The 26,840-nt window shown below is 34.9% G+C and overlaps 1 protein-coding gene across 2 annotated transcripts in view; it reads left to right on the top strand.

Moving 5' to 3' along the window:
* Nucleotides 1-26,840, top strand: part of GBE1 (1,4-alpha-glucan branching enzyme 1) — a 255,028-nt gene that overhangs the window by 202,600 nt on the left and 25,588 nt on the right. The window contains exons 13-15 of one of the 2 annotated variants that reach the window (XM_054700702.1): nucleotides 20,408-20,592; nucleotides 22,172-22,324; nucleotides 22,610-26,386. In XM_054700702.1, the coding sequence (XP_054556677.1) occupies nucleotides 20,408-20,592; nucleotides 22,172-22,324; nucleotides 22,610-22,639 (368 nt within the window). In that variant the 3' untranslated portion in view covers nucleotides 22,640-26,386. Of the gene's footprint in view, nucleotides 1-20,407; nucleotides 20,593-22,171; nucleotides 22,325-22,609; nucleotides 26,387-26,840 lie in introns of those variants that run through there. The other variant, XM_037525699.2, reaches the window with a different exon arrangement.

The raw sequence follows: 26,840 nt of genomic DNA on the forward strand, positions 1-26,840 counted from the left end.
AAGGTCATCTGCCACCAGAATTCTTTAAAGTTCCAGATCTAAAGTTTTTTCACACTGTTCATACCCGTCAATAAATTGTATATATCCCATATGAGTGGGTCAAAATTATTTAATTAAATTTTTATGTAAGATTTTTTTTTTCCTGAAGATTATGAGAAAGATAAAGTTGCTATTTTTTAGGGCCATAAAAATATAAGATTCCTCTGATTATTAACTTACATCAGAAATATTTTAATCATTATGCCTAGATGATGTAGTATAAGATTAATATATCATAGTGTTAGTCTAAAGTATTTTCACTGAGTATTTATATCTTAAATTATCAAGTGCTTGAATACATTTTTTTCTGTGTGGATCATATAAGAGTGTGCTTTTTGTGCTAGATTGAATAAACCTCTGTATTTTATTTCATAACTCAAAAACGATTCAGGTACTTGATTTAAGCAGTCTTAATAATATAGAGCAATACAGTCAAATTCACATTAGATAGTAACTATCATTTGGAAAGTTTCCTTTAGATTTTATAAAATGAATAATCTGAGTGCAATTGAAAAATGTGTTATTTTATTTTTTTTTTAAAACTTTTCTTTTTTCTTTTTTTTTTTTTATAGAGGCATGTTTTATTTATTTATTTGTTTGTTTTTGTTTGTTTTTGTTTATACATGCACTGGGTACAGTCAGAAGCACGGGAGGGTGAGAGAATTCACCAGAGCCAGAGCAGGGAGCAGAGCAGGCAGAAGGACCGAAGTACACTGATGAGGGGAGCAGCGGGTGGCAGGAGAGGTCTGCGCGCCATGTGGGACCCTCCTCCTGTGGCCGGGGAGCAGCCGGGGATTGAACCGGCGCGGCAGAGGCCGCGGGCAGCTTCGCAACCCAGCGCTCAACCGCTGCGCCACTGGGGAGGCCCAAATGTGTTATTTTAAATAATACTATAGTGTAGCATGGAATACCTGATTCATCTTTCATGAAAACATTTTCATATTATTAAGTTGCTTAAAGAAGCTTGTACACATGGAAGCATAAATTGTAAATGAAAAAGAGTAATAGTATAACTTTTAAAGCATAAACATATTATTGAAATACCTACAATAATTACCTCTCCTTTAAGAAAACATTTAGGCGGGCCTCCCTGGTGGCGCAGGCAGTTGAGTGCAGCTCTGTGAAGCTGTCCGCAGCCTCTGCAGTGCCGCCGGCCTTGGAGCAACCCACATGGTGAGCAGACCTCTCCTGTCTCACCCGCTGCTCCCCTCAGCAGTGTATTTCAGTTAGTCTGCCTGTTCTTTTCCCTGCTCTGTCTCTGGTGAATCCTCTCACCCTCCCGTGCCTTTGGCCTGTACCCTGGCTCTTGTATAAATAAAAATAAATCTTAAAAAAATGCATTTAGGAAATTATTCACAATAAGAGGCTTATATTATTAATCTCAAGAGTATTTCAATTTTATGGTTTTTTTTGTTTGTTTTTTTAAGATTTATTTATTTTTATACAAGAGCTGGGGTACAGGCCAAAGGTAAGGGAGGGTAAGAGGATTCACCAGAGACAGAACAGGGGGCAGAATAGGCAGATGACAGAAATACACTGCTGAGGGGAGCAGCAGGCGCAACAGGAGAGATCTGCGGCACCATGTGGGACGCTCGCCAGCCGGCCGCATCGAACCCGCACTGCTGAGGCTGCGGACAGCTTCACAGCACGGTGCTCAACCCGCTGCACCACCTGGGAGGCCCTCAACTTTATGTTTTTGAGAAATTTGGAATTGAGAAATGTGGAAGCTTTGGAGGAAAAAAAAGTGCAGATCAACTTTTCAGCTTTGCACGCTATTGTCTAATTATGAATTACTTTGAATGCAGTTTGCAGCAACATGGATGGTGCTAGAAGGGATCATGCTCAGCGAAATAAGTCAGAAAGAAAAAGAAAAATACCAGATGGTATCACTCATAGCAGGAATTTAGAAAACTTAAATAAGAGACCAGGAAAAAGACTAATCAATATAAAGTAAAAATCAAAATCAACAAGCAACTGTAAACCAGAGACACACTGGGGGGGCGGGGGGAGGAGGAAGGGGCGGGGAGAGGAAGGACTAGAGTCAAAATAAGGGGGGGTGCAATTGTATGGGGAATATAACCATAATGAAAATGCATACATTGTGCAAAGATGAAAAATGATGTAAGAATTATATAAAATAAAATATTTTTAAAAATGTGATGGGTATTTAAACTTCACAAACACAGAAAATTACTGTCATTCAGAGCTAAGGTGATGATTTTTTTTTTTTTTTTTTTTTTTAAGATTTTTTTTTTTTTTTTTTTTTTTAATAGAGGCATGTTTTTCTTTATTTATTTGTTTGCTTGTTTGTTTGTTTTGTTTATACATGCACTGGGTACAGTCAGAAGCGCGGGAGGGTGAGAGAATTCACCAGAGCCAGAGCGGGGAGCAGAGCAGGCAGAAGGACCAAAGTACACTGCTGAGGGGAGCAGCGGGTGGCAGGAGAGGTCTGCGCGCCATGTGGGACCCTCCACTGGTGGCCGGGGAGCAGCCGGGGATTGAACCGGCGCTGCAGAGGCCGCGGGCAGCTTTGCAACCCAGCGCTCTACCGCTGCGCCACCGGGGAGGCCCGCTAAGGTGATGATTTTGACATAAAAATATGAGACAGCAAAAGCAAAGATTTGAAAATCTAGATATTACACACCTTTTGAATACTTTTTTTAAATCATTTGTATATTGTGCCTTATTATATATAGGGCATGAGTTAAAGTTTCATATTGCACTTGATATCAAATTGTTAGGGTAGGCAAGTAAATTTATTCTGAATTTCTTATACTGAGTTGTTGGTATAGTGGTTTTTTACTTAATCTAGTCAGTCTTTCACAAACCTTTCTACAATCAAGATATCCAGATATCTTAGATTATTTCAATATATTAGCTATAGTTTAATAAATTTGTTCATAAATTTTTGTGGAAGGAGCACTGATTTATTGCATTGTGTAGGTTTCAAGTGGGCAATATTGTAATTTGACATTGGTATACATTATATTGTGATTGCCACTAACTGTTTAGTTTTCTACAATTTAATAAAGAATATTAATTATTTTATGTGGTTGAAAATTCATGCCACAATTTTTATTTTCTCTTTCAGTTTTTCATTATTATGTAAAAATGCTATGCACATGCATTTTTTTAAAGATCCGCTTATTTTATGCCTACCTATATACTTTAAAATACTAGTATGAAGCAAAATCCTAATTATTATATGTTGAACAAATAATAACAACCTGGCACATTTTAAAAAATCTATATTGACTTTTAAAAAGACAATTCATTTATTAATGTGAAAGTCTTCTGAAAGTTAGAAAAACTAATAGATCTCTCTCTCTCTCTCTTTCTCTCTCTCCCACCCCACCTTTCCTCCCTCTCTCCCAATGTCCCTCCCTCCCTCCTCTCCTCTCCTCTCTCTCTCTCTCAGGAAATCTAAGTCCTGTGTGTTTGAGCTCTCCTATACATGAGACCAAATATTTCTTAGTAGTGTACAAAAAAATACTGAAATGTGTTTGTTGGGTGCAAAGTTGGAAAGCTACTCTTATGATTTAGTAGGTCCTTGAATAACATTTTTCACTATCATCTCCTTATAATGATGATAAGAAATAAAGAATCTTAGCCAAGGTTGAACCACAACAAAAATGCTAGTTGAGGACCTGGTTTCCTTATACATAGTTCTGCTTCAAGTTATTGTTTCCATGAATCTTGGGAGGAGATTAAGTGATGACTTTATGTACTTAGCCAGCTTCAGTATTTTGGGAGCTAGATTTTTCCAATAACTCCTAAAAAGAGCTTCAAATGAATAAAATCCATGACATAGTTATCTCATGGACAAGTGGGCTTCCTTTTCATTGTCTTTGAAGAGGTGTAATCAAACAACTCCTTCATTACCTGATGCAGGAAGCAATGCCTCCTCTCTACATTGAGCAGAATGCATGCACCCATTTCTAGCATCATGGCTGTCTTCATGATGTCATCAGCATGCCTAATTCAACCAAGGTAATGTCACCCCAGCTAATAGCACAGTTTCAACTGGGGTGATATCACCACCCATGGCAGTGAAAATTGGTTCCTATGGGAGGACAAAAAAAATTAGATATTACAGTATTTTTTTTGCTGTCCAGAGTAGGTAAACAGATTAGTAGTGGATTTAAAGTATATGAATTTCATGGTATCAGAACAATCAGAAAAGCAATGTCTAAAAAGGCTTGTGTGTGTATGTGTGTGTATCTGTGTGTAAAGATTCTGTTTATCACAAAATCATATGTCAAGGATAATTGTTTCAACTCTCTGGTTTGATGTTCAGGTTCTTCTTTTAGGGCAGACAGGTAAGAATTTAGTCCTGGCTCAACCATTTCCATATAATTAAATGTTACATGGTATAATATAAAACAAAGACTTTGTCCTCATATTCTTTCTAACAGTGGTTTTGATGAAAGTTCTTATTCCCTTGGAAAATAGTTCTCAAGCAGATAAAAGTTAATAGATTTAAGTTTTAAATCTGTCTTTAAAAGTGAGAAAAGTTTCCAGTGATTGCTAGCCTACTTCCAACTTAATTCTTTTATATTCATCTACGCTTTTTCTTCTTTCCCTTGCCAGTATATAGTGCCCCCAACTAAATGAGGGCAAGAGTTGCCTGAGCAAATATAACATCAAGGGCCACAGAGTTTAAGATAAAGAGCTGACACTTTTAAATTCTAATTTTCCTTCCTATAGCCACACACCATTTTTTAGTAAAAGACAAGGAAATCTGTTCATTTTCAGTCAGCTCACTTTAAGGTCACCTGTTTAAATTGGAAAAAGTTCCAGTAGCTCTATATTATTTATTATATATGTATCTTATAAAAATATTTTCTCAATGAAGAAAATAATGTAATCATTATAAACAATAACATTTAACATACTGAAATCTATCTGTGTAAACAATTTTGTTTCCTAAAATCAATTTCCATCTGTGTAACCTTTGTTACACAAAATAATTGTTTCTTTTTGAATCAAGAATATTTTCACAAATGATAACTTGTCTTCTGAAAAAATTAATTGGAAAAGATATATACATAGTTATTATGACTTACTAGATAGAATTGAATTTTTGAATTTTGATATTTAGTAATTTTTTTTGCTATTTTCTGACGCTTAGCACAAGATGTTTTATACCAAGCAATATTTTTCCTGCAACTTGATGATATGTCAGTGACATCAAAGTTGTTTTTATTTTAAAATTATTGTTAAATAATAAAATGAATGTTTCCTTTTATACATGCAATCAATAGTAAGAATTTGACAGGAGATGGCTCTTTCACCACTGTTGTTTTAATTATTTTGATAATTATAATTCAGAAATGAATCTGTGAAACTAGCAAACATTTAAAGCTTTGCTTAAAACACACATATTACAAATTGTGAAATAGGTTATGTACCTGAGAAACTGATTACTATTTTCCTATTGTCCTTCTACATGCCGACTTTTGCTGTCTATTTGTATGCTAACTCTGCTTGTTTATACTCTGTTTATTATCTCTCACCTTTGAAAGTTTCTGCTGTTCTCTCTGCATTTGGAACTCTGGTTTCCAAAGTCATCACTGACTTGCAGGTGCCTGCTCCTCTCCCCTGAACTGTCTTGACCACCAAGTTTGATTTGATGCCTCTCCTGTCTGTCTTCCTACTTTTTTATTTTATTAACCATCAGGTCTCTGTTTCCTTCACAGACTCCTTTTCATCTCTTTCCCCTGTGGAGTGCATCCTTCCTCACCTGTTGTTCTGGGCCTCTTTTATTTCTTCTCTTTCTTAGGAAACTCATCTACTTTTAGACTTTTTTCATTTCTTCAATGTAAATAATTCCCATATCAACCTCTCAGGATGGATCCTTTTGTTCTGAACTATTAATTTTGAAGCTGCAAGTCTATCTCTGCCTGGCATCTTGCTAGCTCCTCAAAATTGCTGAATCTAAAGCTGAAATCAACCTCCCTACAAATTGTGATACCTTTTGAAAAATTGGTATTATTATTATTAGCACCATCATCTCTGTTCCAGTAATGAGTAGCCGAACCCTGAGAGTCGTTTCAGTTGTTCTTTTCTTTTCCTTGTTCTTTTTTTTTTTAATTTTTTTTGTATTTTATTTTATTTGATACATTTTTACATCATTTTTCATTTTTGCACAATGTATGCATTTTCATCTTGGTTATATTCCCGATACAATTGCCACCCCCCTTATTTTGACTGTAATCCCTCCTCCCATCCCCCATCTCTGGTTTATAGTTGCTTATTGATTTTGATTTGATACATATACACAATGGAATATTACTCAGGAATCAAAAAAGATAAACTCATTCAATTTGCAGCAACATGGATGGAGCTGGAAGGGATCATGCTCAGAGAAATAAGCCAGAAAGAAAAAGAAAAATACCGAATGGTCTCACTCATAGCAGGAATTTAGAAAACCTAAATAAAGGACCAGGAAAAAGACTAATTATAATAAAGTAAAAATTTTTTCCTTGTTCTTAACATTCAGCCAGTAGCCATCACAGCGTCTTTATCCTTCATGCCCTTTCCACTGCATATACTCACATCATTTTCTATGTATATTGTATTTGTTTAGACTTACAAAGTTTGTGAAGTGTTTGCATGCATAATTTTACTTAATGCTTCCAACCTGGAAGGTTGGGATCCTTTTTATAATTTCAATTTTGTAATAGTATAACATGGGGGCTACGAGTTCTCATTTAGAGATATTCTGCCTAGGTCCTGCTACTTCAATTTCTAGCTGCATTATCTTGAGCATGTTACTTGATGTTTCCTCTCCTCATTGTCTGAAAAATGGGGATTTTTATGGTACCTGTTTCACTATGTGCACTTTTAAGAATTAAAAAGTTGAATGATGTTTAGAGTTTGAAATGATCCCTTACAAGTAATAAGGGTTTGATAAAGATAAGCTCTTAGTTGATCACAAGTTAAGGACAAGTTACACAGGTTGACATTACATATTGTCACAAACTGAATAATAAAACTCAGCTTTTGTATTCATTTCCCATGTCTTCCCCAATGTATGACATTTAATTTGGCCTATTTTTTAATTTATAAGTAAACTAGAGGAAGAAAATGTATTTGCAGAAGACTGGACTGATTTATAGTCAGAAGATTATTTGAAAGCATAAAACTGCAAAAGAATTTGTAATATATATAAATTAGTGGAGTTTACCTTCATAGAGTTTCTACTCTGTGTTCTCACTATTCCTTTAAAGGGCTTTAACGGCTCTTAGGAATAACTTTAAAGTAAATATGTATATTTTTCCTGGACGGTAGTTTGGAATGTCTGCTAAGTTATGAATATTTAGGTATTCATGAATCTTGACATCTGTCACTTGGAATGTTAAAAGTTCCTTTTTTTCCCCAAATACCTGACACATTTAATGATTCTTTGTAAAGTTTCAAGAAGTTTAGGAAAAACTTTGACAACGTTGTTTTATACATTGATGTGCTAGTTTGTGAAGGACCCAAATAACTGATGCCATACTTCTGGGAGCTTATTTTAATCTTCTATTTTAGTGTAATTCGAGTCTCTTCAGCATTTCTTTACTTCTCAGGCAAGCTATTGCATTTAATTCTGATTAGTTTTCTTTATATTATAAATTTAATACACAATGTTCATTTTAGGTAAAGTAACTAGCATGCTTTTCTAGACAATAGTGTATTTGTCAGGGTGTGGAGAAAAAGGAACTCTTCTGCACTGTTGGTGGGAGTGCAAACTGGTCCAACCACTGTGGAGAGCTGTGTGGAGATTTCTGGACCTACTAAACATAGAGCTTCCATATGATCCAGCAATTCCACTCCTAGGTATTTACCCAAAGGACACAGAAACATCAATTCCAAAGAACACCTGCACCCCTATGTTTATAGCAGCACTGTTTACAATAGCTAAGCTTTGGAAACAACCCAAATGCCCAAAAATAGATGACTGGATCAAGAAGATGTGGTACATATATACCATGGAATATTACTCAGCATTCAAAGAAGATAAACACATGCAATTTGCAGCAACATGGATGGCGCTGGAAGGGATCATGCTCAGCGAAATAAGCCAAAAAGTAAAAGAAAAATACCGGATGGTCTCACTCATAGCAGGAATCTAGAAAACTTAAATAAGGGACCAGGAAAATGAATAACTATAAGAAAGTGAAAATCAAAATCAACAAAAAACTATGAACCAGAGACACTTTTTTGGGGGGCGGGGGCGGGAGGGGGGGATTGGGGTCAGAATGGGGGGGCTGCAATTGTATGGGGAATATAACAATAAAATTTATTATTAAAAAAAATAAAAATAAAAAAATAAATAACAACGATAGTAAAAAAAAAAAATAGTGTATTTGTCATACCCTTAGTCTTTGCAGTTTTGGGGTACACTAAAATCTTATTTTCGTAGCCACATATATAAAACACATTACCTCTATAAAGGAAAAGGCACAAAACTGAAATTCTGTCTTTCCTACATAATCTAGATCAAAGTACCAAAACACTCTCTCTGTAGCCAAGGAAAAAGGAAGAGGAGCAAAAGGTGAATATAGACTAGTTGAGGGCCTCCCCGGTGGCACAACAGTTGAGCGCTGGGTTGCGAAGCTGCCCGCGGCCTCTGCGGCGCCAGTTCGATCCCCGGCTGCTCCCCGGCCACCGGAGGAGGGTCCCACAAGGCGCGCAGACCTCTCCTGCCGCCCGCCCGCTGCTCCCCTCATCAGTGTACTTCGGTCCTTCTGCCTGCTCTGCTCCCGGCTCTGGCTCTGGTGAATTCTCTCACCCTCCCACGCTTCTGACTGTACCCAGTGCATGTATAAACAAAACAAACAAACAAAAAAATAAATAAAACATGCCTCTATAAAAAAAAAAAAAAACAAAAACATAGACTATTTGAGTGAGCTCCTTTGAATGAGCCTTTACATCACCATTCTGTTTGTATATCACTTCACAAAATTTGGAACCATAAGCAGAGGTTAGGGAATGAGCCTTTTTTAGAAAGCAATTTATCTAGCAAAAAAAAAAAAAAAAATCAAGTTTCTCAGACTTAAAAAGAGGTAGATATTTGACATTTAAAGTGGTTGTTAAGAACAAACAGGGTTTATGGAGGCAAATGCAGGCATTACAAGACAAAGACTAACTGGAGAGAGGCAAGAAGTAGGGGTCATGATCAGATTACTATGTGTCATCTAGTTTAACTGAAACAAGGTCTGTATATGGGAAGATGTAGTCAGTGGAAAACAAGGGAACTTGATTCATCTAGGATGAATTATAGTCATGAGTAATTCCCAGTAGAATAGTTTAATGTAGGGGTTAGCTGTGACAAAGGTGAAAACATAAATGGATTAAATTTCTAATTTCATTGTTTTACTTCTGTGTTGTGTTTTTTTTAATCAAACTGTTTAATTTAGAAATTTTTCTCCTCTGGAAGTAGAATGATTTAGCCATATGGATGATTTCATTGGTTTACCCATGTAGAGAGTGATGGTGATGATGAACAATTAGTGGTTGTCAAAAAGGAAGGGAGAAGGGGAATAGGTCAACTACAAGAGGTCAGGAGGATGGTGAAGTATAAAATTGGACTTTTACTGATGAAATTAATGTATGCAGTATATACACATACTGACTTTTAACAATGCACAAATGGGACTTATATAATGTTATAATGCAGTCTTACCTTAATAAAAAAATTTAAAATATTTGTTTTATTTATTTATGAACTGGAGTATAGGCCAAAGGTGCAGGGGTTAAGAGGATTCACCAGAGACAGAGTGGGGAGCAGAACAGACAGATCTACTGAAATACACTGCTGAGGGGAGCAGTGGGCCAGACAGGAGAGGTCTGCATTGCCATATGGGTTAGCTCCCTGGTGGAGGATCGAAATTTTGCTGCAGTGGCTGCAGACAGCTTCATAGTGCTGAGACTTAACCCCTTTTCACCACCAGGGAGGCCCAATAATTATTTTTTTAATGAAAAAAGTGATATTAAAAAAATCAAAATCAGTGTTTCCCAGAGGAAAAGCAGACAGCTGAAGTGAGCAGGTATAACAATGAGAACCTTTCTACTTATTGGGTGAAGAAATAAGTTTACAGTGTTCCCCACAAGCCATCACACTGCTATGGAACTTTTTCATTTCTTTGGCACCATTTGCCTAAGAGGAAGCAGAGAAGGCTAACTAGCTATTGGCAGGAACCTGGAGCATTGGAAGCATCATGCAAAGGCAAACTGATCCTGGTTCTTTGATTAAGTTATAAGCAGGTAATTAAGTCTCTCTACTAGGGGAGTTGCTGAGTACCAAAGAGGCACTGTGGGAGACTGAAATCTAGAAAAGCTGCAGCTTCCTGTGCATTGAAAGAGACTTGGGATCTTACAGAAACATTTATCCAGCCTGGGAATGATATCAGGATGGAATTAAATTGATGTCAGTTAGGGAGTACAGATAGATGACTTAAGTGAACATTTTCTTTCCGATCTTATTTCCCATGGTTATATGTTTACTTTTAAAATGCCTCTGCTTGGCTCATAAGGAATAATTGATTTAGGAATGTTTGTTAACCTCTATTACTATTTTTGTTTAATGTGACCACAAGGAGCTGACACTGGCTTAGTTGGTAGCATATCCTAACCATAGGCAAATTTCAGGAACTAAATAGAAACAATCTGACAGCTACTGAACTTTTGACTCTAAATCTAAAGTTAGAGTTGCCACAAAACCACCAGTGTTATCATCAGTTTTATAATTCAGCCAATATATTCTTTGTTTCTTATTTTCCTAAAAAGTTTTCTCCACCTTGAGAGGTATGGAGTCTTTCAGTTGGTGCCCATGTTTATGCACTGTATTTCATTAGCAAATCATTTTCTCAGACATTTGTAACTTACTTGCAAAACATCTGAATTCAATTGATTATTTTACAAAATAGGCTATTCATTCACCTTCTTTTCCTTTCCTTCAAAGAATATTTTGAGTCCTGTGCTTCATGGAGCATCAAAAAAACTTCAGAATGAATGGCAAAACTTCATTATTGTTGCTGTCAATTTCTTTAAGCAAATAGTATCAAGTTCTTAAACATCTTTTTGCATAAAACCATACTCATTCTCAATTCAGTCTCATTTATATTTTTAGTTTTGTCATTTTTTACTATCTTTATTCATTTTAAATAACTTTCAAATATCATGCACATCAAAAATGGTGTGTGCATCAGAGTATGCATAGCAACATGAAACCCTTGAAATTCTACCTCCAGTTGGCATGTCATTCAGAATAGGATAACACTAGAGGAGGCATCCTCACCTCCAAGGAACAGAATGCTGAAGTGTTTTATCTGTTTTCTTTGGATTTACATCTTCTCTTCTCTGATGGTGTGAATATACTCCCCTTTACCCAATGCCTTATGTCCCCCAGCACTTTTGTGTTTTTCTTATGGCCCTCATAGAGAACAATTGTTCAACTACTAAGGAAACATGTTAGATATTTCCTTCTACTCAGTCCCTGTGCTTCAAGCTGGGTATTCAAAAAGTAAGGTAAAACTTCCTGTTAGCAATATATAGTCTGCTATGGAAAGCAGACACAATTTCCTTCCTATTTCATTTTTTCAATAAATCTTTGAGTGTGCATAATATGCTTGCTATTACATTAGGCAGTAGAGACAATAGATGAAAATATAAGATGTCTGTGCCCAATCCAATTAAGAAACAGACACAAACAATAAGCACAGAAAAAAATTTTGCACTATTTAAATAATTGCCTTAATACGAAAAATATCATACGATGGTAGAAGCACAAGCCTTAAATAAAACCTTCCTTCAGGAATTTAAAAAAGTCCTCATGGAGACTAAAAGGCTAGAACACGGAGTAATAACAGCATGAGTTGTAGAACATGCAAGGCTCAAAGGGAGCACAAGTCAGTAATAAATATATCTTATCTGTAAAAAATAGTGATATTGGAAAATACACTCTTACACATCTTGTTATAGCTTTTTTTTTTTTAAATCTCCCCTAATATTAGCCTGTATATAATAGGTTTCTAGCTAATGTCATTCAAATCAAGTACCTACTACCAGATGGAAAGGACATAATATAGACAAACTTATATTTGAATACTAACCTTGGTATCTGCATAAATTAGAAAATAACATTACCTTCCTGATCTATTATCTGAAAATGGGGATAATGTTCTCTCCCATCCTGAAGGTTTTTTTTTTTTACTATTTTTGAAAAACTGCTTAAATATTAACAAAAAATATGTGTATGGAGGGATTTCAAGGAATTGCTTTTGCTTTTATTATTTTAATATGTCTTGATGATTATTTTATATTTCATTTCTTTAAAATGTTCTTCCAGTTTCTTAATCTAACTAAAATAAGATATAGAATTATCCTTAATATAATATTACTAGTTCTTAGCATTTCAAATAACACCGGCTTATATTTGTGTCTATATTATTCTACCATATCTATATGGAATAGAAAGTTAATTTCATATTGTTCTTATGTGCATTGGTGGTTGAAGGTTGTTTACTTGTTTGCTTGATTTGGGCAACTCTTTTTCCAAAACACTTGACCTAAGAATTGACTTTATCTACTATCCTTATGATGAAATCTTACCACTACAGCAATTCTGATTATGTGACTAACTAAAAGGTTTGGTGGGTTTGGCCATGGCCAACCAAGCATAGTTGAAATTGAAAACTGTTTTCTAAAATGCCCAGAACTCATTTGGCTATTGCCTTGAGACTTTTTTTTAAAGATTATTTATGCATACAAGAACTGGGGTACAGGCCAGAGGTGTGGGGGAGAGGGTGAGAGGATTCACCGGAAACAGAGTGGGGAACAGAACAGGCAGAATGACTGAAACACACTGCTGATGGGAGCAGTGGGCAGGCAAGTCAGGAGAGGTCTGCTGTGCCATGTAGGTAGCTCCCTGGCTGGGGATAGAACTCGTGCTGCAGTGGCATAGGTTGCATCTTAACCCCTTGTGCCACCAGGGAGACCCTGCGTCAAGACTTTTATTTATAATTTTTCAGGGGAAAGAATGGGAAGAAAAGGGCAGATAAATGGCACTGATGGGCCTTGGCGTTTAACTTCAGCACCATTCCTTTGCCATTTCAGCTATCACAATCTCGGGGCATGGAAACTAGTCACTATGGTTTTATTTTTTGGAACAAAAGATCAGGAATAGCATTTAATTCAGGCCACCATTCCCTTTGTGCATACACGGGGGGTAAACCTCTCTTTCTGTGCTTACTTCTTAGGCCCCTCTTCCTGCGTCGCATCTAGGAATGAAAGACTGAATGTTATGTATTTTACTCAAAATATTTGTACATTTATTACAGGAAATTTTAGGAAACCAAACAGTATATTGACATGATAGTATAATAGTATACTAATATTTTACATAATTATGTATTATTGTATGCATAGATACCATATAAAGGTATGATATATATATATATATATATATGTATATATGTATGTATGTAGTTCTTTAATTCTGTCTCTGTCCCCTGTTAGGTTATGAACTCTGTGGACAGGGACCATGCTGATGTACATTAAGCATGTTTTCTGAAACACAGGATACACTTCAATAGTGTGGGCTTTCCATTTAATTTTTTAATGTCCTTATTAGGACTGTAATATACACACACTTGCATAGGCACATATATTTATGTGTGTATCTATATGATTGTAGATATATGTAAATATATAGAGATATGTAAGTTATATTATAAAGACGTATTTACTATAAACAGAGAATTAACTAAAATTTGCAGTGTGGAGGTGTAATAGACTTTAAGGATGAATCCCCAGTAACACTGCTGCACTTAGGTCTGCTTGCCTCAGCTAGCATGCTGTTCTTTATCTCATCTTCTGTATCTGATCATTATATTTTACTTCTGCGCCTCAAAAGAGATGAAGTTAGACCTTTAATAGTTGTAGTGGGAAACATTTAACCTTGACAAATATTTAAGGACTCCCTGTTGTAGTTATAGTGCACTGCAGCAAGCTGCAGAGAGCGAAAAAGAAGCATTAGTTGTAGCCCCTGCCTGGAGCCATGTTGATCAGTGGTGGAGAAGTAGGAGCAAGTTTACTCTTTCAAAAAGAGAAAACATGGGCCCTGATTTAGAAAATTATTTTATGCTGTGTGCTCTTCTTTGGGGAATCGAATAAACACGAAAAGCATTTGACTTTAAGACATATGCGTCCCTTTAAGAGTTAGTTTTTAGTACAGTTTTTTTTTTAATCTCATTAGTTTTTTTTTTAATCTCATTAGGACTATACTTTATTGTCATATATACATAAATGATATCAATAAAAATTGTGTAACATCCACAACATGGAATTTATAATAGACTTTTAATTAATTCCTAGGTAAAATTAGTATGCATTACAGTTTCAAGAAACAAAATACAAACCCACTAATCAAAATGTTCAGCTAACAGAGCTGGGGCTTTTTTCATTAGTTATATTGTCTTGAATTTCATCACTTTACCAGCTGGCTTCTTGTCAATTTATAGTTTGGACCTTTACATCAAACAGCAAAAAATTAATTACAGGAAAAGAAATCCCAATAGGAATTTCGCGCTTAGAGGTTTTTCACAATTAACTAGACATGAATAGTTCTGTTTACAAGGGAAATGGAAAAGGAGAGAAAGAACTTAGAGAAATTTCTAGACTCATGAATTAAATGTAGCAATGTTAGTCACTTGCTTTCTACTCTTGTTTTAAAGTTGTTTAGCCAAATCATTAAAGCCTTATTTCTAGAAGCACCCAGTGCTGTTACTACATTCAGTACAATGAATCTTGGCAAGAACTGTGAATTTTCTTATAAAATGTCCCAAGTGACAGGTCAAAAAATTACTTTTCTCCCTTCATTTTGAAATGAGTAACATTCTATGTATTACATTAATGATCAGAATCATAATTTAATGAGCAGAAATGTCATATTTTGATGGTGAATGTCAGGTTACTTGTGATACATATTTTGGGCTCAAGAAGTATTGTTCTCATGTGTCACGGTCACTGCTTCTCTGCAGTAAAGTCAGTTTGAATGTGACTTGTCTACGTCTCTTATCTGTTGAATAAACCAGCCAAAGGTTTTAAAAATGCTTCTTAGAAATTCTTACTTGTGAGGTATTCTACTTCCCAACATTCTAATACAGTGAGCCATTCTTATACTTTTTAAGACTCAAATGCCTGGAGAATCTGCGGAAAACCTTTTTCTCCTCAGAAAAATGTACAGATGAACATACACACATTTAGCATAAAATACCAGGGAATAACTAGGAGTGCGTAAATCCATTACAAATGCCTGTTGCATTCACTGAGAAATATGTACATACATGATGTATACATGTATATATGACATTTATATATAATTTAGAAATGTATACACCCATATTTTTTAATTTAGTTAAATTTATATGCTGCTTCAGAACATGTTTTTCCCATCCCTTCAAGTTGTTTATACTAAAACAAATCAATTACCTTTGCCATTATCTGAATAAATTTATATTTTGTCTCCATCTTTATATACAGCAGTCCTAAGTTATAAGCTTTTCGGATGGCCATATTTCACTGTTCTGTTTCAACTGCTGCCACATTTCCTAAGTAATTTGTAGGCCATAGCTGAGAAGAGCATCCTTAACTTCTTTTAATGATAGTATTTTTCTTCGTTAGGTTTGTGAGCTGTGAGCTAGTGTAAGATACTAACACACATTTTCCAGTTTTCTCTGTTCAGTCTCAGAATGCTTCACGATTATTCCAAGGTCACTTTGAAAGTCTCTCTGTGATTTGCTTCCATTTATTTTATGCTTGTGTTTACAGTTTTGAACCAAATATGAAATTTAATGTTGCGTTTGTCTACATTAAACTTAATTTGCCCCTTGTCAGCTCATTTACAACAGATATAACATTCAGAAGCCACCCTGTAGAATGTTTTGTCTGCATGAAAATAAAATAACTTTTATTTTTTGTTGAATGTAACTTTCCATATCTTTCAAGCTTATAAAGAAGCTTTTCCAGGAGAAGTTTTTCAGAAAATCTGAAGTAGTCCCTAAGAGATACTAATATATTATTATTTAATAGAATAGGGTCTTCATTAAATCTTGAATTTTTAAAAAATAACTTCCTAATTTAGAGAGTTAATTTCTTCTCCCATATTATGTAAGCATGCTTATTAGAATCGTCTTACTGGAATATAATGGATAAATGAATTAAAAATTTAAAATACATTAAAATCCAAAATTGGATTATGAGACCAAGCATTTCTCCTTCTTTCATCTTTCTCTTATATTTTCCCAAGTACTTAAATTGACTTATGAATTTTCTTCTTAATAGTTAATAACTTTTTACATGCTTTTGAAAAGAGAAATGAATATTTCAAATTTACCTATTAAAGAGCATTAAAATAAAATCTTAAATTTAAATGATAAAAATACTTTTAAGGTAGAACTGTAAACATATGTATTAAGGAATATAATATGTATATATGTTAAACATTATTTTCAGTAACAATTTGTAACTTTTACCTGTGTCTTCAAATAATTAATAATGTTCACACCTGGGAAATTTCTCTTAAAATCTGCTGTTTACCTTTTGAACAAGCTATTCTACTTACTCAGTTTATTTTAAGGAAATATCAGGCAACTAACTGCACAGAGATGCATTTACAGTATTGGCCATTTTTTAAATATTTAAGTATTAATAAAAGTCAAAATAGCTAACCTGAAAATAGTTAAATAAATAATATGCACACAATGTAATACCATGGTGGAAATACACATTTATTCACATGAAAATACTAATATTAAGTTCAAAATAGCATAAAAGGTAAACCTATATTTGTTTGTAGGCAAGTTGTAGGTAGAAAAAAAATAGAGAATGATAGATTTGGATATATAGCCATCACTATATAAATGAAAATTAAATATTTATCAAAAATACAGTCTACTTGGGCTGATAGAACAAAATATCATGAATTGGGTGACTTATAAACAACAGAAATTTATTTCTAATTTTCAGGAAGCTGGCACTGCAGATGGAGTGCCAGAATGGTTGAGTGAGGACCCTTGTGAAATTGTGATTTATAGGAAATATATATATATACACACACACTCATGTATTTGGTCATTCAGATGACCAAAATAGTTTTTTCTCATACATATTTGCTCATCATCCACAATTCCCTGTTCATGGCACCTTTTTGGATTCTCTTAAGTGTTGAGAATGTTAATGGTGTCTTTCTATGTTAACAAAGGTAACTTTTGGAAAGCACTTGAGGATGAAAACTAGTTGCCAGTTTAGTACTTCTAGCCCACCCCTTCGACCTCTGGAGAGGGGGAGAGACTGGATATTGAGTTTAGTTGCTCATGATTTAGTCACTCCTGCCTATGTAAAAATGCCTCCATAGAAACCTAAAAGGAAGGTCTTCAGAGAGCTTACAGATTGCAGAACATGAAGATTTGGGGGACAGTTGCCCACCTGGAGAGAGCCTGGAAATCCCATGCCTTTTTTCTATACCTTTCCCTATGTATCTCTTCCATCTGGTTCTTATCCTTTAGTGTAATTTGTAATAAATTGGTCATCTAGTGGATAAATCTAGTGTAATAAATTCTCTCCTGAATTTCAGTAACCTACCTGTCACTATTATGCTAAATCCATAAATGCCTATGTATTCTTCAGGTCTTAAATGAAACAAACAAACAAACAAAAATAAGTTTAGTATCTTCTCCCTACACACTTCCTCTCACCATTTTCCCCAAATTCAGGTAATGCTGTTACTACTCAGTTTCCTGAGCTCATAACTGACATCCCTTTTCCTTACCACCTCCATTCAGCTGGCAGTCATCAAATCCTGCTGTATCCATCTCAGAAATGCCATTGGAACCATCATTCTTCATTCCTACAAAGTCTCATCATCTCATACCTTATACTTTGGATCCCATACTATCTTTCCAACCTTTGCCTATCACCCGTATCTGTTATCTTTCCCCTCTGTGACATAGAGATTTTATAAGAAAATATTTGAATTCCTCATTCCCTTACCTAAAAATTGACTTTGGTTCCATAGTGCCTTTAATAGAAAATCCAGATTTCAGGAGGTCTGTCCTCATAACTTCATTTTGTTTGCCCAATGTCTCCACCTGCCATGAACCCCTTTTTATGGTTAAACTGAACTCACCTCCTCTCCCCTTCACACTCCAGTGCAGTTACATATGTCAGTTGCTTAACTTGAATTCTCTGACCTAATATGAAAGGTTGGTCATTCTTTGTGCTTACCATGGCATGTACTTCTGAGCCATATGGTAGATTTGTAAGAGAATGCTTAAACTATGCTACCTAAATTGATAAGCCCTACCACATAATAACTCTCATGCCTGCACTCTCTTCCCTGTAAGATCAAGACAATAATACACCTTTTTCAGGGTTGTTGAAATTGGAAAGAGCCCATTCATATGCAAAATTTATAATAGTGTTTAGCACATAGTAAGCAGACATTAGCCATTCACTGCTGCCTCTACTGTGAGGAATCATGATGACAATGATCTAACAATCTCCCCCAGGAAAGGAATTAGTAATAATGGAGTCCATTCAGAAATGGACTACAAAAAGACTGGATCCAGTTTTTAGATTACTATACCTTAGCTGCCTCATGGAATTTTTAGTGTATCTCCTAAGTCCTCTACTAAATAAAAATCTAACTAGCATTTGGCATGTAATTTTCCCCAAACTGGTAGTAACTTCATTATCAGTATCCCATAAGCCCTAACTACCATTCTGGAAGTACATCATTCTGCTGGTTAAATGGATAATAATTAACTATGTCATGGGTATACTATGGACTGTGTGAATCAAGCCCCAGACCTAAATAGGACTCCTAAGTATAGCAGAGGAAAATTTGTTGTCTCTTTCAAAGCATAAGTAAGTAAATATAAACATATATACATTCTGTATACTCTATTATGTATTATAGATATTTTCTGACCCCACAGGGTCAGAAATTAAGTTATTTCTTCTTTCTCAGTGGTGGGCAGTGTCCTAAGAAATATCATTTATAATAAAATAATAGAAGTTAGCAAAGTTTTTGTGGATACTTTAGTTTTTATAAAACTGCTATAGACATAACATCCAAACATAATTGGTTTGGATGTTATGTTTATTTTGATGGTTATGGTCCCTAAAAGTTTAAATTAAAAGTTAAGTAAATTGCATTGTTTCTTAGCGGAGTTTACCATTTTGAATAATTGTAGAGTAAATCATTTTGAATTACATTAGCTTTTATTTATTAGAATATTAATATACCTTTTTATTTAAAGTAGAACATTTGTTTTGGCAATGGTACTTTCTAACTCAAAAGAGAAATTTGTAGCTTAGAAATTTGTTGCATTAATATAGCAAATCAAAGTAATTTTAGTAGGTAGTATTTAATTTTAGGGGGAAAAAGAAGCCATAAAGTAGAAAAACAACTTGGGGAAAACTATAGAAGCCTATCTATTAGACAGCTAATATCTAAATTTGATTTTCAGAATGAAAAATATGTATGTTATTATTTTTTTACATTTTGGGTGTATTTTTTCTGATTCTTATAATTATAATGAAAAATAGTATATGAATGGATTCCCAACCAGCTGTCCCAATTGTACGTGCACATACACATACACATACAGGCACATGTGCGCACACACACACACACTTGAGATGAAAGATACACATAAATATATGATAACCTACGTAGCTGAGAAAGAAATAGAAAATGAATAATAAAAGTGATGACTTGGGTTTTCATAGCACCTGAAATTTAAAACATACTTGCCTATTGTGACAAAGTAGAAAGAAATTTGAGTTTTAATCAAACCTAAATTTTAACGGTTACTTTTCCACATATCTCTGTGAATTTGGACAAATCCCTTAACTGCCCAGAGCTTGGGATTTCTCATCTGTGAAATGGATTAAATAAAGAGTTCCTTTGAGGATCAAAAATAATGTACATGCAAAGCCTTTAGAAATTGTGAAACATTGTAGGGATTTAAGAGATTATAGAAATAGAGAATTCAAAAATTACTCAGATTTCAGTTACTATTTCAGACATGAAATACGTGTGACAGAGCTAGCTGTTCTCAGTTTGTGCATGAAGAAAATGAGAAAAGCAGGTTAAAATTGGACCCTGGACTTCAGAATCCAAACACGGTCTCCTTTTTAAACTGCGTTCTTTCTGAACCAGGGTTATACATCATTCACAAGGGACAGCTGTATAAATTGTAACCAACACTGATTTTAAAGACTTTGAAAAGTATAATTATTGAGTTATCTTAGTAAGAAATACAATTTTTACTATGTGTTGTTTATGTTTTTTTTTTTTTCTTTTTTAATGCAGGTAATGAATTTGGGCATCCCGAATGGTTAGATTTCCCCAGGAAAGGAAATAATGAAAGTTACCATTATGCCAGAAGGCAGTTTAATTTAACTGATGATGACCTTCTTCGCTATAAGTTCCTAAATAACTTTGACAGGGATATGAATAAATTGGAAGAAAGATGTGGTTGGCTTTCTGCTCCACAGGTAAGCTCTTTACTCTAAATGTTATGTTTTAGTCACCAGTGCTGTACATGCTTAGAATGGTAATCTGCTTAGATCTATATGCAGATCATTTAAACAGTGCTTTATTATTCAGTGTGTAGTGCCCTGTAACATACTTCAGGTTGTCAAAACATGTCACTGAAGTCTCTCCAACAGATAACAAAAGCCTTAAACTTAATACCCTGCTTACTTTCCTGGTTAGGTGGTTGTTGTTGTTTAAATTTAGTCATTTTTATTTCAATTGGTTAAAATAAATGATAAAAGCTTGGCATGGAATCCATTTTGGAAATTGCTGTGGAAACATCTTAATTGTTTTGACTATTTTTCTTTATATAAATAATTATGCTGTCATAAAGAAACTACTTGGACAAAAATGTAGATTTCTTTATTTCTTTTTCCCCTTCCTTTACTGGTCTCTAACTTGTCATTTCAGTAGATGCCATTATACCTGCATGCTGGTTTGTATTTTTCATGAGCCTGAATCTCCTCTGGAATTAAAGTCTCAGTTTTCAATAAGTTTTAGAAAATGTAATTAACAGGTGCAAATTTTATAGAGGTTTGTTTTTTTTTTTTCTCCCAGTGCAAAAATTAGCATATAGTGTGTGTTACTTATAATCCATTTACTTTTTACTGGTGCTATTTGAAATTACTGTTGATGTGTTTTTACTTTAGTGTCTGTGATTTTTTTTTTAATGGTTGAACAAAGGTACTTATATATTCAGTAAGGTTGGCTACATGACACAAATGCCCTAATCATATTTATTAGTAATGCTATTTCCAGAAGAGCGAGCAAAATGATGCTTCTTTTCAGTAGGAACAATGTTGAATACCAAAAGGCATACTGTTTACTCTAGAGTCTCCATTCACATTTTTAAATTACCAAGAGTGGTGCTGCTGATATGCATGGAAATAAGTCCTCTGGGAGCTGGGGCTGAAGGAGAGTAGTGTTGAAAAAGCAGAGGCTTCTCCCTGCCTACTGTAAAACATTAAGTATAAAGTAAGAGAGTTTGTAGATATGATTTATTTTCAGACATCGCCTATTATAGGTAACCAAAAATGCATTGTAAAGGAATTTAAGTTGCTGTTGAATCTGACAAAGTTGTGTGATAAAATTTTTAAGATGAAATCACATTCAGACATCTCAATAGTATATGTTATTTTTTGCAAAGTAATTTTAAAAGAATTTATGTGACTTATCTCATTCATCTGGAGACTCAAACAAAAGTCTTAAAAATCACTTATAACTAGCTCTAGTACACACAAACACTGTACATGATGCAGGTACCATGTTATTACTTAAAATAACAATGATTCTATGTGCTCTGTTGGCAAGTGGTTAATCGGATTTTTTTAGTTTTTACACATTTTCTAAGACTATTGTTGGCTTAGTTTGTTATGGAAAAATTCAGTGTGCCTGAAAAATACAATGTATCGTCGGCATTTTCATCTTTTGCTTAATAGCTAGCAAGGCTTTTAATAAAAATGAAACTTTTAGTAAATAACATACTTGCAGCAACATCTGGGTATCATTTAAATGTAATATATGTGTTAATTCTTACAGGCCTATGTAAGTGAAAAGCATGAAGCCAATAAGGTTATCACTTTTGAGAGAGCAGGTCTTCTTTTTATTTTCAACTTTCATCCAAACAAGAGCTACACTGATTATCGAGTTGGAACGGCATTGCCAGGAAAATATCCTTTTTTTATGAGTGAAGTAACTGTCTGCATTCAATTTGTTATTGTGTCATTGAATTAAGAAAGACTAATGTTGATGTTGGTGACAATTTCCTACTCAGAAAAGCAAAAGACTTGAAATAGTTGTTAAATCTTTACTGAATTAACCCTAAACTTTATTCTGACTCTCCAAATTAGGATACTGAACATTTTTAAAAAATAATATTGCAATCCAGTGTTCCACAGCACATGACTGTAGTTTTTCCTTATAAAAATATTTTGTGAATTGCCTGTGATAATCATCTCCTTTCCCCTCCTTTACTAGGTGAGAGAGTTGTACTTACAGGAGCTATAAAGGTAACTTCCTTCCTCTCTACCTTTCCTGTCTCCTAAAATACAGGGCATAACTCACTTTTGTAGAATTTTGTAGAACTGATTTGGCAAGACTCAGGCTGGGAGATGTGAGCAAAAGAAATAACAGGTAGAATAATATTATGTCCTCTGTATATTCACTTACTCGTTTGTTCATTTCAAAGGTACTCATTGAGTAACTGTTTATTGAATATCTGTGTCCAGCTCTGCGCTAGGTGCTGCAAATATAGGAATTTTCCTAGCAGATAAAGTCATTGCCCTCAGGGAGAATTTAAACTGCTGATCAAGACAAATATTACTTGTAAGTTTGACAGTTATTATAAAAGGAAAAGGACAGTGTATTTTAAACGGATTATGAATTCCCAGACCCATGGACAAAGTGGCAGATTCAGGACCTAGCAACAAATGAACATACATGTTTACACGCACAGTAGGAATAATGTGTTTCTCCCCTGAAGCCCTAACAATGATTAGTGTCTACCACCTGAGCCAGACATCTGAAGTCAACATGAAGCCCTGTGTGTTGGAGAGCCTCTGGCTGCAATAAGAGAAAGCCCTATTCAACTGTCTCAAGCAATAAGGGAAATTTATTTTGTCACATAATAAAAGCTCTAGGGTCGGTGACCTCAGCACTGTGACAACATTATCATGTTCCCTGGATTGTTCTTTCTGATTTCTACCTAGGGACATCAGCCATGTCCAAGGGCTGGCACCTGTTGTAGCTCAAGACAGTCATGGCTCCAGATCTCACCTTCAGACACAACAAAAGCCAAACATTTTACTTTCAATTTTTTGTGTCTCTTTTTAAGAATAAAGTCACTTTAGCAAACTTCCTTTCATATTCTGCTGACCAGAATTCGGTTACATAGCCCAAAAATATTTTAGAAGGAGAATCATGTCACCATGATTGGCTTAATCAGGAATTCCCACTGAGTACCCAGGAAGTAGATGCTGGTGAAGTGCTTACTTAGATAGAACGTTTCTCTGGCAATAAAGAGGAAAGGGCCAGTGTATTCTGGTAAGTAGCCTGAGTCCCAGCCTGTATGCTTGGTGACACTGAGGGTGGTGAGATGTGGTTTCCTACCTTCTCCCCACCTATCAGATTGCCGTCCTACAGGATGACAAAGTATTTAAGATGGGAGCTTGTAGCTATAACTGATAGTGCAAATGTGCCTCAGTTAACACAGAAAATAACAAAAAGCAAGGTAATAGGATTGCGTGCACTAAAAATGAACTATTCTGTTACAGTAAGCATATGTTCTCAACATCTTTATGAAGAAATGCAAATCCTAGTCTAGATGCATAGCAGTTTATAAATGACCCTTTTAGCTCCATTTAGTCCCAAGACTAAATGTTTCTATACCTGACCATGTAATATAATCAAAATGTAACTTTGATTAGAATCAAACCAAAACACATTTATAGATCACTTAGGTTCTATTGCAATCATTGTTAAACACTTTTCCTTGACACTAAGTGGGCGAGAAGGTGTGTAAAACCAGACTTGGATGTAAGTCATAGTGCAATAAATGGGACAAGGACAGGAATGTTCCATGGGAGAACAGAGGACAAGAAAAAGAAAAATAAATAAATAATTGAGAGAGGTTGATTGATTAAAGGAAATGACCTTTAAGCCTGGACCTTGAGAAGTGGATAAAATTGTAAGAGAAAAAAATTGAGGAAGGCCATTTCAGCCTTTGGAAACCATAGGAAATCCTTAGATAATGGGCAGTACAGTGGATTAATTGGAGAGTGATAACCATAAAAAAGAGTACTAAGAGATAAAGCTGAAAAGTTAGATTGAGGTCACATAATAGAAGATTTCATTGCAATATTAATTAGTTTAGGCTTTTTTTTTTTTAATAGTCTTACAGCAAGTCACTGAAAGTTTTTGAATTAGTGTGTCACTTAGTGAGGATGTATACTTTAGGAAAAGTTCTTATATACTCAGTGTGTAGGAGAGCTTTCATGAGGAGATTGGAAGTACAGATATTAATTATAAGAAATTGCAGTACATATAAAAGATAATTAGGGCATTTACTAACATAATGGCAATAAGATAGAAAGAGAAATATAAAGCCCTTTCTTATGGTGAAAGAACTCAGCAGTTGTTTGGACATAGACTGTAGAAGGTAAAAAGATGGTTTCACTTTGAACAATGGGAAGAATGATAGTGGTATTATTACTAAGGAGAGTAAAGCAAGAAAGAGAAATCAGTTTGGTCTAATGTGTGTTTAATTTGTGATCACTGACATCTCGGAATACATGGAATTTCAATGACAATTTTAGGAGAAAAATCTTGACTTATGCCACATTGATCTTTTATCTGAAATCTATGTAGCCTTAACAGATATCATTAAATGAAAGCATCAGCAATGGCATAGTACATTTTATTAAATAGAACTCACCCAAAAGTTAATTTTATTTATTTGTGCAAAGGTACACTTTAGATGAAAGTCAAGTTTGGCTTTGCTAGACCTTGTCACAAATTATCTCCTGAAATTTAGTGTTTTGTCTAAATGTTTGTAGGCACTTATTTTACAGAAAGTCTATATTTTAATGAGCACTGAATTCCTTGTATTAGTGACCCATTTCAAAAACTATGCTCATTGAAATTTATAATGATAGAAACACCTTGGGAAAATAGACCATATCTTCATAGAAGTAATAGTGAAAGTTGCTCATCTATTGGCTATATTATGGAATATTTCTTTTCATAATGACAATTTTTCTGAGGAGGGGACCAGAAGAGTCATACCTTGAACACACCTTCTAATTAGTTATATTGCCAACCTCAACTTCCTGGTTAAAGTCATAAAATCTTCTGGATTTTGCAAGGTTTTATACTCCAATGACCCAATTCAATGCAGAAATCCCATCTGTAACCTTCTCCACAAGTAGTAGCTAACCAATAGGATACTTTGCATTCCTTGGAATCCTACTGTTTCACATGGTAAACAATTGAAGTTCTTACAAAAAAGTTTAAATATTGCCAAAAATGTAAACGAAGTTGCTCTGTTTTTTGGGACTAATGCCTGTTCTTCCTGCCCGTTCCTCAAATCGGAAAGGCACTTAATGTGCTCCTGACAGTACCATCTCTTCCAAGAGTTCCCTCTTCCAGACTGAATCCTCAGGTTTCATCAATAAATTCTTCTGTTACTTTCCAGACTTCTTACCATTACATCTCCTTTATCAAAACGCACCTGCCATTATTCATGTTCCTTTTACACTGTGTCTCCAGAACTAACAACATAGTATTATAGATACTGTCTGACAAGTATAACATAGAGTACCCCATTACCTCCCTTTATCTTGACATTGCTCTCTTATTATTATCCTTAGAGTTACATTAACTTTACTGACAGCCATCACATTCTCTGCTCATATTATATCTGCATTAAAATATATCTTTAGTTTTCTGTCTTTGTTTTAGTATTATGTCATATCCCCCCTGTTCTTTATCTAGTTAGTAATTTTCATCAAAAAATTCTAATCTGGGCCTCCCTGGTGGTGCAGCAGTTGAGCACTGGGCTGCGAACCTGCCCGCAGCTTCTGCAACACTGGTTCGATCCCCTGCCACAGGAGAGGGTCCCACATGGCACACAGACCTCTCCTGCTGTGCCTGCTGCTCCCCTCAGCAGTGTACTTCAGTCCTTCTGCCTGTTCTGCTCCCTGCTGTGACTCTGGTGAATTCTCTCACCCTCCCGCACTTCTGACTGTAACCAGTGCTTGTATAAACAAATAAATAAATAAATAAATAAATCTTAAAAAAAAAAAAAACACACAGTGGCAAGATTAGATATAATAATCAAGTCAAGAAATTCATTAGACTTTTAATTCCCAGAAAGCAGAATTTGTTAGAATAACAAAATTAAAGTTTCTAAAGAAGTTATTTCAACTTCTTCTGTCATTTTGAAATATAAACCTTCTATAGGTAACATGTCTGAATTCATGGGTAGTTCCATTTTTTTGAACCTGGTTATACTATATTTCAAATAGCAAGACATCAACTTTTACTCAGATCTGTAGAGAATAGATATTTTTGACTGTCTTCTGAAGAATGGTTGTAAGGGGAGTTATTTTGCGGGTAATGCCAGGAAAGGGAGAAGAAACACTTTTAGGGTGCTTTTAACCATCACATCAAAAGAGAATGATACCTTTGGAAAACTAAGTGGTAGGTCTGA

The sequence above is a fragment of the Talpa occidentalis genome, unplaced genomic scaffold (genome assembly GCF_014898055.3).
Source record: "Talpa occidentalis isolate TD23 unplaced genomic scaffold, MPIMG_talOcc4v2.1 talOcc4.4, whole genome shotgun sequence".
Lineage (NCBI taxonomy): Eukaryota > Metazoa > Chordata > Mammalia > Eulipotyphla > Talpidae > Talpa > Talpa occidentalis.